We start from the raw sequence: 16,852 nt of genomic DNA, 5'->3' as shown, positions 1-16,852 counted from the left end.
GTATCTATAGGACTAGGACAACTCTTGGTAAAGGTGGACTAAGTTCTCATCACTTTCCTTAGTATTCCATAATGCAAAGCACATGTCCTTGTGGACATGTATACTGCTATGCATTATGGGAAGGGTAACTACCCAGACCTGTTTCAACCTTTATTGAGGTCTCTTCAGTGGGAGCCAAACCCAGAGGTGATACGAAGGTTGAAGCATTGCAGAATCCAGTCCTGAATCCAACAGTCCAGTCCTGAAGCTACTTCAGGTGCAAGCTTTGTTTGCTTACACTTGGATAAAGGATTAAACTAAATATATAATTTATAGTCTAACCAAGTGTGGAAAAAAAAAAAAAAAACTTCCAACATCTTTCTCTAATCCAGAGTAATTTAATAATAAGGTGACACCTTTTGGCAACTGGCATATGGAAATATTAGTTCTGCATTGCTTCAACCTTGGTATCACCTCTCGGTCTGGCTCCCACTGAAGAGACCTCAATAAAGGTCGAAACCAGTCTTAGTAGTTACCCTTCCCATAATGCATAGCAGTATACATGTCCACAAGGAGATGTGTTGTGCATTATGGGATACTAAGGAAAGTGATGAGAACTTAGTCCACCTTTGCCACAAGTTGCTCCAGTCCTGAAGATACCTCAGGTGCAAACTTCGTTTGCTTTCACTTGGATAAAGAATTAAACTAAATATATAATTTAATTTCTTAAACTGTATTTCATGAAACCAAGGGATCATGAAAACGTGTAGGGTTCCCCAGAACATACAGATATTTATAATTAATATTGCAGGAATCTCTCACTTTGTGTTTAATGTATCCTGTGAAATCAGTGTGCCAAGTGAAAATGTGTTAATCAAATATATATAATATCAACAGGGATAAAAAAATATACCTCATCCGTGGGTTTTCGAAATCTTTACTAAAGTCAGAAATGTTTTTTCCCACTGGCAATATAAATATGATATATGACAAAGGATAATAAAATGTTTGAAAAGTTGAAAGTTTATTAAACACTGCATAACAAATATGTAATCATAATTATATGTACAATTATATTTTTTAAAAATTTAGAGAAGTATTTCAACAAGGCAGTTCGAACAAATAGTTCTAGATGGATGGTGCCTTCACATGTTTTGCTTGCAAAGGAATTATGTGCCAGTCCTATATGAAAGGAATTATGTCCCTTCCATATAGGGCTGGCACATATTTACATTTTTGGTATACAATATGTGACATGCTAGCTTGAATGTGAATGTGTAAAATTGTTTATGAACTGTTTTAATGATATTGAAACTCTGAAATGCAATTATGATTGCAAGTATATATAAATGCTTATTTGCTCTTCAAGATTTGCTTAACATAATGACTGAATTGACAAGATTAAAACTTCTCTAACCTCATGATATTGTAGTAATAAACACTTGAATGTATTGGATATCAGAAGCGTTGAGAAATTATTAATTGGTATGAGACCTAACAGAGACAGGGAAACTAGATTATGATAGGAGGAATGGTGAGAATCTGTGTGCAAGAGCAACAATATTATTTAACTGTGCTGAAGATGGGAATGGGTTTTATCATGGAAATGGTTATGAGGAGTGAATGATTTTATGTTCTTCTTTGTACTTATCAGGCATGTGCAAGGATGTCTGCATAAGTAAGGCAATAGATAAGAACAGAGATCTATGGTTTGTACAACTATATCACACTGACAACAGAGTATACAAAAAAAAAAAAAAAAGGATGTAGTTAACTTATGTTTGTTCACAAATACTAGGAGTATCAGAAACAAAGGGATAGTGTTTGTTGCCTTTGTTAATACATTGGGACCTCAGATTGTAGGCATTAGGGAGACCTAGCTAACAGAAGCAGTCATACTAACTGTTATCAAGTGTAAAGGGTACAGTATTTTTAGCAAGGATATATAGGAGAAGAGAGGGTTTGATGCTAATGATATTGGATGACTCCAGTTAGAATGAGACATATGACTGCAATGCTAGTAACAGTTTTCTATGTGGCAGTGAGTTTGAAGCCATTTGGTGTAAGGTGGAGTTTAACAAGATCAGATACAATGTGGGATGTTGTTACAGACCTAGTGGATCAGTTACTAGTGATGAAGAAATGCATTACTAAATAAAGATGATGGATGCAAAATGAGTCTTCATAATGGGCTTTAATTATCTGAATAGCATTGAAATCTACTAAATGCAAGTGACAGATACAGAAGAGATTGTTCATCAAATGAGTGCTCATTTTACTAAATGCTATCAACCTGGTGTATGCAAATTGGGCTCACTGCTACCTCTTTACTGGATGAAGAAACTGAGGAGGAAGTAGACCTGCTGCACAGTCTGAATAAGAACTGACAATAGAGATTTGTTGATTTGATTTTTTATTGTGCAAAAACATCAAAGTCATACTGCACCAGGACACAGGTCACAGCAATACATATGGTAATTGGTTAGTAGGACAATCACAAACATCCATGCCCTTTGTGGGATTTGAACCCACAGCCTCTTGGCTGGAGAGCTAATCGCTCAGCCTACCAGACCAGTGACAATAGGGACTGAGGAATAGTACAGTTGCTAAAAACATGTTCAGTTGAACTGGCTATCCTTTGACCAGGCTATATGATTTGAGTCTGAGAACAGGGAAGATTCCCCAGGTGTAGAAAAAAATGTATGGTAATCCCATTCCACAAAGATGGTGCAAAGACTGATGTATCCAGCTATTATCGACCTATCACTATCTCTGGAGTGGTGAAGGAGATTTTGGAAAAGTTGATTAGGGCTTGCATAGAAAAATGGATTGGCAGAGAATCTGTACTTTGCAATGACAAATATGAGTTTACTAAGGGAGTGTCATGTTTGAGCAACTTGCATTCTATAATTATGTTGCCATTGAGTTAGACAAGGAGAATGGATATACCATGATATTTTTGAATTTTACTAACACTTGTTGACAGAAAAAACACATTGAAGACTTACATAAAATGGAATATAGGATTAGATTATACAGCATGGCACACACACAAAAATCTACTGAATAACTACAATGATATATGTTAGGAAGTAAAGGGTGTCGAACTTCGGTACTTTTTTTTTTCTTCCCTTTCCTGCCATATCTTATAATATTAGTGGATAAGAGGATAGCTGGCTTGAGGATGTGAGTTTGCAAGATTTAAGATAACCAGTGGTGTTCACCACAAGGATTCAGCCCTTGGTCCATTGTTAATCAGTCTTTATGTTAAAGAGATTAGGAAGGATTTGATAGAAGACATAATATTTGCTGATGATGCAAAGATAGACAGGATAATCAAGAATGTTGCTAATAGGCAGTATTGAAGACTGATTTGAATAGTCTGGAATTGTGGGTATGTGAAAATGGCTGTCAGTTCAGTGTTAGTAATTGCAAAGCTATGCATTTTAGTGTGATTATATCCATTGCCATTATACCCATGGGATTATCAGGCTAGGAATCCTGAAGTTTTAGTAATAGGAAGTAGAAATTCAAGAGCCATATATCAAAGATTAGTGATGATGATCACCGACAAACCCAATAAGAAAAAGAGTATATTGTGTGATTTCTGTTGCCACAGTCTACATGCTTCCTGTGCACATAAATAGACAAATTGGTGCACAAATTATTTATTGATCTCAATCAGCCCTTCTGTTCGCTGTGCCTCTAAACTTCACTGTTCCTGTAAACAGCTTCTGAAATTAGGTAGACGAGTTGAAAACCTCAACCAGCATATTAACACTATAAATGAAATTTTCTCCTCCAAAATTCGAACACGGAATCTAAGCCTGAGCTACTTGACAATCAGTGCTGCAACTCAGGTGCGTCCTTGCCTGCCAGTGAACTCCACAACCTATTCACATTAATGGTGCATGACTCACTGAAGGCTGAAAACAAGAAATTCAACACCATCGTTTTGAACTTTCCAACAGAAAGTGGCAAATCACTAAAAGATGACATAAGCAAATTAGCAGGAGAATGCAACTTTGATTCTAGAAACATCGTCGGGTGCCATCGCTTCAGACCCATAGCTGCATGCTTCATGAAAGTGATTGAAGGACACTTGCTACCAATCTTGCATAACAACTCGCCCTCACCTAACTTACACCCAGAGAGAACAAGGATGTCAACTTCGAAAACAACTTGAAGAAAATTGTTGAAATGGAGACAACTGTTGGGCCATCGACTACAAACAAGTTAAATTATTGCAAAAATCAAGTGATGCTACTAGTAGCCACCATGGCGATCAGTGTGTAGGAAACATGGAAGACCCTTGAGATCAAATATGTGCCACACAGATCCTTGTCTATCCACTTCACTAACATCTCCTTAGCCTTAACTCCAGCCTTAATAGTGTCCACTACCATCTCCAGTCTACCAAATCCCACCTACTCTTTTTGGCAGAAATCGCCCCCCCCCCCAAAAGCACTGTTTATATTAACCTTCCAAACCACACACCCTTTAACTCCTTTCATACTCAATGGCAGTGTCTGCACATGTATCTGCTTTGACATACGTTGCCAGAGTGTTCTCAAACTAGAATCGCCCAACTCTGACCTTCTTTGTTTGGAAATCTCCCTTCCCCACTCAGATTCATTTGCTGTCTCTATCGCTCCCCAAATGCCATCAACTAATCTGAGCTCTTTGATTTTTTCCAGAATCACTTCTCTAACCAGCAAAAATCAATCCTGCTAGGAGATTTTAATATCCACAACACCAACTGGCTTTTCTGCTCCAGTTGTACAGATTTTCAGGCAGAGATGCTGAAACATTTGTGATCACCAATGGTCTTACACAAATTGTTCACATGTCAACCAGAATACTAGATAATCCAAACTGCTCCCCAAACACTAGATCTCTTCCTCACCAATGACCCTTCCAAGTACACCAAAGTAATCCTTACTGGCATGGAAACAAACATTGCCCACACTATTTTAAATTGCCATCCCTTAACTAAACCTTATTGTACAAATGAAAAATCAGGCATATCACAACTGGTTCACATCAAAACTCCTTCCTTAAGTGCTTACGCTCAAGCCCAAAATGGCTGCAAGAAAACTATCATTACTTCCAAAACAGAGTTTGAAAGAGCAAAAAGCAGGAAACTCTCAGCCTATCCAAATGGACCACTCAGCCTTTTGATCTCTGCCAAAACAATTAGTCATAATTTTTTCCCAGTACTATTTCCACCTTTATCATACCCAGATGGCATTATTTCATCATAACCCACAGAAAAAGCCAGTCTCCTGGCCAGTGCATGCACAACTGACAGTGGTAAATTCCACCAGCCATTCCAGATGCCCAATAAACAATACCTCCTATATCCTTTTGCCAGAAAGAGATCAGAACAATATTGTCCAAATTAGACATAAAGTCTCCTGGCCCTGATGGCATTCTTCCAATTCTCCTGAAGGTTTGTACACCAGAACTGACTCCTATCCTATGTTGCCTGTATATACTCTCTCTCTCTTACTCCACTGGTATCTACCCCCCCCCCCCCCCCCACACACACAGCCTGGAAATTTGCCTATATTCAACCCATTCCCAAGAAGGGTGACAAATCACTGCTGCCAAACTACCACCCCTACCTCACTCACCTCTGTCCTATCTAATGTAATGGAGGGAACCATCAATTCCCAACTGCTACACTACCTCGATGGCACCCAGCCAATAAATGATTACAAGTATGGGTTCCGTTGCTGCTGATCAACAAATCTACTCGCATGTATCACCCAACCCACCTCTGGATAAATGCTGTGTAGAAGTTTGGTGAATCTCAAGTGGTTGCACTTGATATCTCTAAAGCTTTTGACCAGGTCTGGCACTAACACTTACTAAGCAAACTCCCATTATTTGGTCTTTTTCAGGACTTTTGCAGTTGAATTGCCAGCTTTCTGTCTGGATGCACACTATGCATGATAGTGGATGGTTCCTTATCCTCTCACCATTCCACTAATGCTGGGGTTCCATTCTCTCACCACCTCTTCCTTCTATATATATATATATCAATGACCTACTTTAGTTGACATCCAACCCAATAAACAGTTTTGAAAATGACATCACCTTGCACTCATCTCTTTCATTTGATAAACCTTACTCTACACAATTCACTTCAACCTACATAACATCAACCATCACTGCCCTCAGTTTTGATCTCCAAGCCATCTTCCAATGGCAGTTCAGATAACCTTGTCAATTTCACTGCTAGTAAAACCCAGTTCTGTCTTATTACTCAAAAAAAAAATAACCATTTTCTCTCAGTATTATTTTTGACAACACTCAAATTTCCAGACAAGATGAGATTTCTCTTCTTCATCAAACTTCTGGCATAAACACATTGCATCCTCAGCTTCTAAAAAAAACTAGGATTTCTCTTTCGTTCAAAACATTACTTCACCTCTGAGCAGATGTTAATTGTATACAAATCACAAATCTGCCCAGCTATTTAATACTGCTCTCGCATTTGAAGTGGGGGCTCCTAAGAGTGCTCTCAAAATGCTTGACTCAATACAGAGGAGAGCAATTAGATTGATTAATAACCCATCTCTTACCAACCAACTCCTCCCACTTTTGCACAGATTTTTGGTTTCTGCAATTTGTGTACTCTATAAACATTTCCAAAAAAATAAAAAATGATGGTACAACATGACAAAATTTCATGCCGGCTGAGGCGTCGCCCGGTTAAACAAGGCCCCCGTTGTTTTCGCCAGGGAACCAGGGCGAACAGCGAAAAGTCAGCTACTGGAACAAATCTGAAAACAAACTCCAACTCAACATCACCAGAGTTCAAGATCGGTACTATCAACGTAAGAAGTCTGAATGGCAAAGAAATGGAGCTAGCTGAGGAATTAGATAAGTACCAGATCGACATAATAGGGGTGACTGAAACAAAAAAGACCAAAACTGGTGAGATCTTTCTGAGCAATAAATACAAAATGTTATATTCAGGCAATGACAATCAAGGAAAAGAAGGAGTAGCCATAGTATTCAACACAAAATACGAGGCTAATCTTCTTGAATGGCAGTCAGTCTCAAGTAGAGTAATGTGGGCAAATATGAGAATGGGGAACTGGACAATGAGACTTATTTGTGCCTATGGTCCCACAGAAGGTTCTACTAAGGTAGAAGTGGAGGAATTTTTTGAGGCTTTAGAAAAAGCAACTGACACAATGAAAAAGGAAAAGTTGGTCCTTGTTGGTGATCTAAATAGTAGAGTAGGAAATGATTGTGAGACATACAAAAATATTTTGGGAAAATTTGGAGAAAAGAGCAAAGCTAATAATAATGGCAAATATCTGTTGGATTTCTGCTCAGGACATGGACTGGTTATTACTAACACCATGTTCCAACATAAAAATGTGCACAAATTCACGTGGAGAGAAGAGGCTAGGAATAAGAAAAGTCTCATTGACTATGTTATTGTTGATAGTGATGTTTTCTACCTGGTGCAGGACACCAGAGTGTACAGAGGATTTGAAATTGGAAGTGATCACTATTTAGTCTTGAGCAGGATAAAATTGAATTTCATATTGAAAAGAATAACATGTAAGAAAGTTTTAAAGCGAATAAAAGTTGAGCAGCTCTTAGATGTGAACTGTAGACTAAAATACAGAAATATTATTGAAAAGAAAATGAAAGAGTTTGAGAACAGGAATCAAACCTTGGAGATTCAGTGGCAAACTCTGAAGAAAACATTGATTGATTCTGCCAGAGAGGCATGTGGTGAGGTTGTGTGCAAGGATAAAAAAATCAGAACTCCCTGGTGGACACAGGAAGTTAAAGCGGCAGTGAAGGAAAAGAAGAAAGCATATCAAAAGTTCTTGGCAAATAAGTCAGCTTTTACTCTTACAGAATACAGAGACAAATGTAAGAAAGCTAAACAGTGTGTAAAACTAGCTAAACAAAAGTCATGGGAGGACTTTGGCAAGAATATAGAAAATAAATATCAAGAAGGAGGCAAAATATTCTGGAGGTTGTTGAAGAAGCTTAGGAATGGAGGAAAGAGTGCTGTAAAAGGAATTAGAGATGATAAAGGTGAAATGAAAACAGGAGAAAAAGATATCCTTGAAGTATGGAGTAATTACTTTGAAAAACTGCTAAATGAAACAAGCAGTGATGACAGCACAGTGATAAAAAACACTGACCAGGCATGCAGTCAGGAATACATATCCATGCTTGAAGTCAAAAAAGCCATCAAAGGCTTGAAATGTGGAAAGGCAGCAGGAGTAGATGATATTCGACCAGAAATGCTGAAGTATGGTGGTATAAGAGTCTTACAGTGGCTGCACTGCATAGTTCAGAAAGCCTGGACAGAGGGACGAATTCCCGATGATTGGAGTAGAGCTCTCATAGTACCCATATATAAAAAGGGAAATAAAACTGAATGTGAGAATTACAGAGGTATTTCCCTACTGAGTGTTCCTGGCAAGATCTATGCAAGTATACTTGAGAAACGGTTGAGAAGAATTGTGGAAGAAAAGCTTGGTGAAGAACAAGCTGGATTCAGGCCAAATAGAGGCTGTCATGATCAGATCTTCACTTTACGACAAATAGTCGAGAAAGCATGGGAATATAGCAAAGATCTGTATTTAAGTTTTGTCGATTTGGAAAAGGCATATGACAAGGTGCCAAGAGAGAAGCTATTCAATACGCTGCAGTTATATGGTGTCAATGGGGCATTATATCAAGCAATACTTAGTCTTTATTTGAGTTGTGAGTCAGCAGTTAGAATTGAAGGAAGTACAGGAAGATGGTTTAATGTTAAATCTGGTGTGAGACGAGGATGTACATTATCCCCTCTGTTATTCATTATCTATATGGATCACATTATGAAGGAATGTGGTATTAAACCTGATATCAAAATTGGAGATGTTAATGTCAGCTCTTTGCTTTATGCGGATGATGTTATACTTCTAAATAAATCTGCTACAAATCTGCAAGATTCTCTGACTAAATTGAATAGCTGTTGTAATAGATATGGTATGAAGGTCAGCAATAAAAAGACAAAGACAATGAAAATAGGCAGAATCATTGAAAATGTCAACTGTGTTGTGAATGGAGAACCTGTGGAACAAGTAAAACATTTCAGCTACTTAGGCACAATTTTTACTGAAGATGGTAAACTAAATATAGAAATAGACAACAGAATCAGCAAAGCTGGTATCGTGGGAAGTCAATTGAATAAATTCATATGGAATAAGAAAGAAATTAGTCGCAACACTAAATTAGCTGTATACAAGACTGTGTTCAAACCAATTTTAACTTATGGATCTGAGAGCTGGGTCAGAAGTAAAACACTTGACCAGAGACTAGAGACCGCAGATATGAGAGTCCTGAGAAAGATTAGAGGCGTGAACAGATGGCATCAATGGCAATATCATATTAAAAATGAGGATATTAGGAAAGAACTTGACATTGTCAGCATCCAGGAATGCGTTAGCAGAGCTAATCTCAGATGGTATGGTCACCTAAATAGAGTGGGAGAGGAAAGATTAGCAAAACAAGTGTTCTCTGCCAGGTTAGCAGGAAAACGACCCAGAGGAAGACCAAGATATAGGTGGATTGATACAGTACAAAGTGCCTTAGACGATAGAAATATAAGATCTGATAATGTTGGTGTCTTGACAAGTAACAGACTGATTTGGAGGAAAATTGTAGATAGGAAGTTAGTAATGATGTAATTTTTTCATGTAGTACTGTCATATCCTGTACACCCCTTGAGGGTACATGGCAGGAATTTGATGATGATGATGATGATGATAAATATTTCCATGGCAAATGCTCACTGAAATAACATCAGTAATTCCTCCACTCAGTACTAAGTCCATTGGAACGTTGCTGTTGCCCAACATCCATTCTTCACAGTACACCTTGAAACCCACAGAAAAAGTTTCATTTTCTCCTCCTCCATCCCTGCTACTGCTGTATTGTGGAAGAGTCTTCCCTCTGATATTTCCCAAGGAATGCAATATACAGGCTTTTAAATCAGATGCAAGTTTTTCCTTTCCCAGCCCACTATCCTTATATGGTACTAATGTATGATAAGTTGATTGACCAACCTCTCATATATGCCTTGATAAGATCTCACATGGACTATGTGTTTAGGTGTGGTATGGTTTACATGGTAATTCTGACAGAGTGAAGAGAGTGAGAAAAGAGAATGTTAAAAATGATATTGGGATTGTGGAATACAGTCTGTGAAGACAGATTGAGAATTTGTGACTTGTGGACATTAGCAAACAGGAGAAAGAGGTGTGATATGATCAAGACTTGCAAACTTCTGAGAGGATCATACAGGATATCAGTAGATGGAATTTTTTATTTTATGGTGATGAAAGGATGAGAGTGCATCCTTGGCAGTTGAGAATGAATGCTGCCAAGAAGTGGGTGAGAGTTAAATTTTTCAATCACAAAATGGTGCAAAATTGGAATGGATTTCATTTTTCTGTGGCAGCTATTGTAATATATGGCCTACCTCAACCATTCCCTGACTTCATGACGGTCTCTTAATAATAATCTTTTGCTAACTCCACATTGTATTCTCCACTGTGGTAAAACAGGTCTGTCAGACCACTCACTCCAAATGTGACAAAATCAACTGGAAAGGCAACACCTTCCTATGCTGCACCAAAACCTAGTTTGAAAGAAAATTCAAAGAAGCCTGTGAAATACTGAAACCTCATCCAAATCTGAACAAGAATGATGGATACATTATTTTTCTTTTTTCTTCTTTTCATTTTCTTCTGTTTGGGGGGGGTTGTTCTAGAACGGCCCCAAACAGAAGAAAATCTTAATATGAGAGCACTTTAGAAATTGTTTAATGTAGTTTTTTTAGCAGAAGTCTGTATCAGCATTTAGATTCATCTTACTTTTGTATAGTGTAGTGTCATGTAACTTGTATCCTGTACATATGTATGTTTTCCTGATGATGACCTCAATATAGAGGTGGAAACATTGGATGTTACTTTCTTAATGATAAGTAAAGTAATTATTATAACGTGTGTTGTCTCCATAAATTCTTCACTATGAATGATCAATTTTGTGTAAAAATTCATAGCAAATATTGGCTCTAAGTGGAATAGCATTAGAATGCCATTTTCCTTTGGAGTGTGCAAAAGGAGATTCTCAACAATCATTGTATCCCTAATGAAACATCAAAATATTTTGAATTTGATGTTAAAACTATATCTAATGAACATTATCCCAGATATTGGTAATTTATGTCATTCTCTGTATGCTGATATTTTTTATGAGCTTGCATTTAGTGAATGAATATATATTTTTATTAAATTCACTTATTTCTAGAACAGTTATGTTCCCTCATTATTTGTAATAATATGTCATATTTTCATGATTAAAACATTTTGCATATAAATGTTCACTGTCATGCATACCTTTCCGATAATGTTCTGTGAAAATTTTCATAGAGGTTCTGCAAAAAAAGAAATTTATGTGTAAGGGATCTGTGTAGCAGAAAGTTTAAGAAACACTGGTGTAGTTTGCAAACACTACCAATAAATCTCATGTGGTCCTGATGACCTTTACTTGTACTAAAAGCTTGTGCTTTAGAACTCGTACCTGTTCTGCTATCTCTCTTCAAACTATCATACTCATCTGGCATCTGTCCCATAACCTGGAAACAAACTTTTGTCCATCCTCTTCCCAAAAAGGGAGATAAAAGTCAGCCATCAACCATAACCCTATTGGTCTGACCTCGGTACTCTCAGAAATAATGCAAAAGATTATCGATAGCAAACTGCTTGCCTACTTAAAATCCCAACAGTTACTTGATCATCAATATGGATCCTACAATTTTCTTTCTGCAGCAGACCTCCTTGCTAATCTCGCCCACCTTTGGACACAAGCACTGGAAAAGTTTGGAGAAACTCAAGTGGTCGCTCTTGATATTTCCAAGGCATTTGACTGAGTATGGCATTGTGGCCTCCTTAGTAAGGAGGCCACGATACCTCCCTCCCTTTGCAAATGGATTTCCTTTCGATTTGTCATTAATATTGGTGTACCCCAGAGGTCAGTACTGTCACCATGCACTTCTATGAATTAATGATCCTATAAATTAAAATTGCAATTATATTCTTGGTTCAATCCTTTAAGCAAACAATGTTTGCACATCACTTCACAACTGGACTACTTGCATATTACCAGAGTATTTTGTAATAAGGTGTGACACCTTTTTCACTACTTGTATATGAAGTATGACTTCTGCATTATTTCAACCTTGGTAGCCCTTCTGGATGTGACTCCCACTGATTAGACCTCAATGAATGTTGAAACTGGTCTGGGTAGCGGACCTTCCCATAATGCATAGCATTATACATGTCCATAAGATGTGCATTGCATTATGGGATACCAAGGCAATTGATGTGAAGTTACTTCACATGCAAAATTTGTTTGCTTACACTTCATTAAAGGATTAAACCAAGAATATAATTTCTTGGCATCTTTAATATTCATAGTCAATATTCATAGCTTTACTGATAGCAGTACTCTCTACTCCTCTTTTTCATTTATAAAACCTTGTATTGCTCAAGTAACTTGGAATTCAAGATATTCTTTAACCAATTTCTAATTACTGATCTCCTTTCCATTCTCAAGTGGGTTGAGGATAATCTTGTGAATTTTAATGCCACCAAAATGCAGTCCTGTCTCATTGCTAGAAAGAAAGCCCATCCTCTTCTCTCTCTCCCTCACTTTTGACAATATTCCTCTTGCCAACTAGGACCAGTTTTCTCTCTTTGGATTAACTCTCAAGTTAATCTATCCTGGCATGAATACATTGTCCATAGTGTTTTCAGCCTCCAAAAATCTTGGTATTCTTTTCTGTTCCAAACAGTACTTCTCTCCCCACTCAACCCTGACACTGTATGAAGTTCATATTTACCAAACCTTCCCACATTTGGGGTGATGCACCTGCATTATGTCTCTTCTACGTGTATTTTCATGGGCACTGGCCACTACAGTTCCTCCACTTTCCTATACTCATATATGAACACGAGCAGCTACCAGTCAACATCCATTTACAGTTCAACTTCAAACTCATAGAAACAACTTCTCATCCTCTTTCTTCACTTCTTACACCTCTGCTCTTTGGAACACACTTCCATGCAAAGAAACCACTCCTCACCCTCTTGCTCACAGCTTACTTTTGCAACTTCCAGGGATGGCCCCCTTGTCATCGCTCCTTCCCACTGTTCCACCAAGCGATAGAACTCCCCAGTGTCAACCCTGTAACTACCTCTCAACAGTTTAAAAGTCTCAATCATATCACCTCTCCTTCTTCTATCTACGAAACTCTGCAGTCCACATTCCCTCAGCCGATCCTCATAACTAACATTGTACAGTCCTGAAACCATCTTTGTTATCTGCCTCTGTACCCTTTCCATAGTTAACTTATCCCCTTCAAATCCTGGAGACCAAATTTGAATAGTCTAAGTGTTGTCTGATCAGGGTCTTATACAATGGAACGATAACTTTGATCTCTGCAGGTCAGTTCCTTCTCAGTATTGACAATCCTCTGGGTTACCTTCACCATCTTTGCAATATGTTCCCTGAATTTCAGTTTTCTATCAATCATCACCTCCAATACAGCTCCTCTAGCTGAAACACTAATTGTATGTTGAAAGAGAAAATACTACAGTTTATAAATGCATATGAGTAAATTAAAAAGTAATAAAAAATTTCAATGAGAAGAGAATTCTATTAACTAATCAGATATCCCAAATATTTGGATTCTGATTGTTTTGTTATTGTATCAAAAATCTTTATGCATTAGCCAATATATGCATAAATCAGTGCTGCAGAGTTGATGACTAATTTTTGAGCTTTGATATCAGTTTGGCATTGCTAGAGGTAGCAAGGTTATATTAGTAGAATTTCCTTGTAGTCAAGGCTTGCGTCCCTTTCTTAACTTCTATTTACAACGTGTTATGAGAGTTAGAGAAGAATGTGTGCTTGAGGAGAATAAAGGAAGGATATATTGGACGTGAAAAAAAAGTAGTAAGAGTGGATTGGTACAGGATGTAAAAGGAGCAATAGGATAAAATGATGGGAGTTACAGGGAACTCTTTTCATTTGAAGATTACTGGAATAAGCTTATTCCAGTCTTAAGGTGATAAATGAGTGTAAGCCATTCACTTTCCTGTTGAAGAGGATTTACACATCCTGCCAACTCCCTTCCCTATTGTACTATTTTTCATTTCTTCTACCAATGCATCCCTTTTACTGTTCTTCTCAACTACTACTTTCTTTCCATAAGTTGCTGTGCAACTTGCATGTGGGAAAAATCCTTGCTTCAGATACTTTATTTAACTCTCCTGAGTTTGTACACAGAGGGAGGGAGGGTTCTTGTTAGTCAAGTATGAATCTTGACTAACAAGAATGGAGTACTCTAGACATTTAAGCTGTGATCTCTACCAGTAATACACAGAAGAAACTGTGTATTTCAGTGTGCACATGCTGAAATACACAGCGCTTGTGTTTTGTATGTGTCACATTTTTTTTTATAATTTAGCTTTTCTTAAGATTACTGCAGTAATTGAAAAACAGTCTGTTATTAGTATCATTACTTTCATTTCTGTTCTTTACTTTTTTAGATTTGAATTAAAAACAGTCTTGGTCACTTTAAAGATTATTATCAACCTAGTAAAGTTTTAACTTTGCTAAATATGTAATATATGTATCTTTTTTTTTTTTTTACAGTACCTACAACAGCAACAGCAGAAACACCATCATCACCAACTCCTCCAACACCACCTCCACCACCACCACCTCCACTGCCACCACCTCCGCTACAGCCAACACAGGAAATACAATCAACTGTACCTCAACCACCACCACCAGCAGCTACAGCTGTAAATTCCCTGCCATCCGTCCAGATGTCAGAACCTCCACCTGCACCTCCTCCACCTCCTACGAGCACAGTGGCACCACCTACAGTTCCTGGAAGTACAAATACACCCACAACTTTAACAACTTCTGTTCCAGCAGTCAGCACAACTGGTATCACACAATCACTAAGGTCAAACAGTTATACACCTAGTGGGGAGGTATCTTTGGTTGGAACACCACCTCCTGTAACTACTGTAGCGCAAGATGGACAGCCTCCACCTGTTCCAGTATCTGTTTCACAGAATATGGGAACACCACCAAGTATAATTCCACCAGCAGTTCAGAAAGGACCAGCAAAGGTAGTTTACAATTGGTCATGGTGTAATTTGCAGTGCAATGTACTTATATAATGTAAATGCCAGTTTGGTTTATTTTTATATTAATGCACAAAATTTGTCAATCTGGGTTTAATAAAGTAATTAATAATACCATTACATATTATCTGTTCACATTCCATAGTGAAATGGCAATCAGTCTAGGAAAAAAGATCTGGTTTTGAACTCTTGAGTTGAATAATATCAAAGGTAAGAGATAATGAACTTAAAACTATTTGTTGTGTTTGAAGTTATTGAGCAAAGGTCATTTATGTATATGTAGAAGGGAGTAGATGATATAGCAGACCCTGAGGACCACCTGTATTTGTAGAGAAATCTGAAAGTGAACACTGTCTACTATTACAGAGAATTATCAGAGGGAGAGAATTAGCTAACAATCACAAAGGCAGAACAGAAAATAGTAATTTGCTATTTGCTGAGCAGCAACATTCTACTCTTTGTGACTGGTGGAATGTTGTGAACAGGTCAGGATAAGTGTTAATGGAGATATACTCCACTCCATCAGGAGTGAAGTAAATCTCTTAAGTAGGAGAATCTTTTAATGGTTAAAGCTAATTAACTGGGAAGAGATCCCCCACGTTGCCTTTAAGGAATGGAGAGAACCGACTAGGACTTCTGACCTAATATTCAATCTTGTCTTCATCTGGTGTGCTCCATTGGCAGATGATGATAGGGAATGTCTGTTGTACAATAATGTTCGCTGGCTCAGCAGAAGTAAATTTTTAGAAAGATTTCTTGTATTAATTAACGATATAAAAAATTTACTTGATGAAAAAGGAGATATTTATCCACAATTGAGTGTTAAATGATGGTTGTTACACTTATCATTTTTAGTAGATTTCTGTACGAAATTAAGCAATTTAAATTTAGAGTTACAAGGTAGAGATAAAAATTTAATTGACATGTTAAGTTCAATAAAAACTTTCCAACAATACTTACTTTAATTAAAAAAAAATATAAAAGACCGCGAATTTAGACATCTCCGATATTTATTAAAAATTTTTGAACAAAATCAAGAAATGCTTCAATGTGATTTAAAACAATTTATTCGTGAAATAGAATTAGTTGAGGAAGAAATAAATTCAAGATTTAAAGATTTTATTAAAACTGAAATGATTGTATCTTTTATCAATAATCCATTTCAAGAAAACTTGAACATCAGAGAAATTTCAAATAAAATTAGTGGGCTGTTTGATATAAACCAAGTTGAAGTAGATCTTGAGATAATAAACATTCAGAATAGTTTACATTTAAAATCAATAAACAATGAAGTCATTTGGAAGTATGCACATGAAAAATTCTCAATATTAACTGATATTGCACGAAAAATTCTGTCGTGTTTCAGATCGATATACTTGTTAGAATTAGAATCTGTTTTTCAAATATGACCGTCATAAAAAATCAATTAAGAAACCAAATTACAAATGATCATTTGGATGATTGTCTGCGATTGGCCACTTCTTCATATCATATCAACTTGACTATGAAAGTATTGCGAGGTCCAAACAATGCCAAATTTCACATAACTTTTTTTTTTTTTTTTAATCAACCAGCATTTCTTGTAACTTGTGAGTTTGTAATCAATGTGTTGTTTT

At 37.1% G+C, this 16,852-nt stretch overlaps 1 protein-coding gene across 8 annotated transcripts in view; it reads left to right on the top strand.

Annotated features, from left to right (window-relative positions):
* The window catches only part of LOC150092301 (homeotic protein female sterile-like), a 579,681-nt gene that overhangs the window by 198,886 nt on the left and 363,943 nt on the right, over positions 1 to 16,852 (top strand). For all 8 annotated transcript variants that reach the window (XM_090415148.1, XM_090415149.1, XM_090415147.1 and 5 more), the window contains one exon: positions 14,734 to 15,221. In XM_090415148.1, coding sequence (XP_090271274.1) covers positions 14,734 to 15,221 — 488 coding nt within the window. The remainder of the gene's footprint in view (positions 1 to 14,733; positions 15,222 to 16,852) is intronic.

Source organism: Typopeltis vanoorti, chromosome 26, assembly GCF_054136105.1.
Source record: "Typopeltis vanoorti isolate ZY-2024b chromosome 26, IOZ_Tvanoo_1.0, whole genome shotgun sequence".
In the NCBI taxonomy this organism is placed as follows: Eukaryota; Metazoa; Arthropoda; class Arachnida; order Uropygi; family Thelyphonidae; genus Typopeltis; species Typopeltis vanoorti.
Note: the sequence above shows the minus strand (reverse complement) of the source record. Positions and strands in the feature narration are given on the sequence as shown.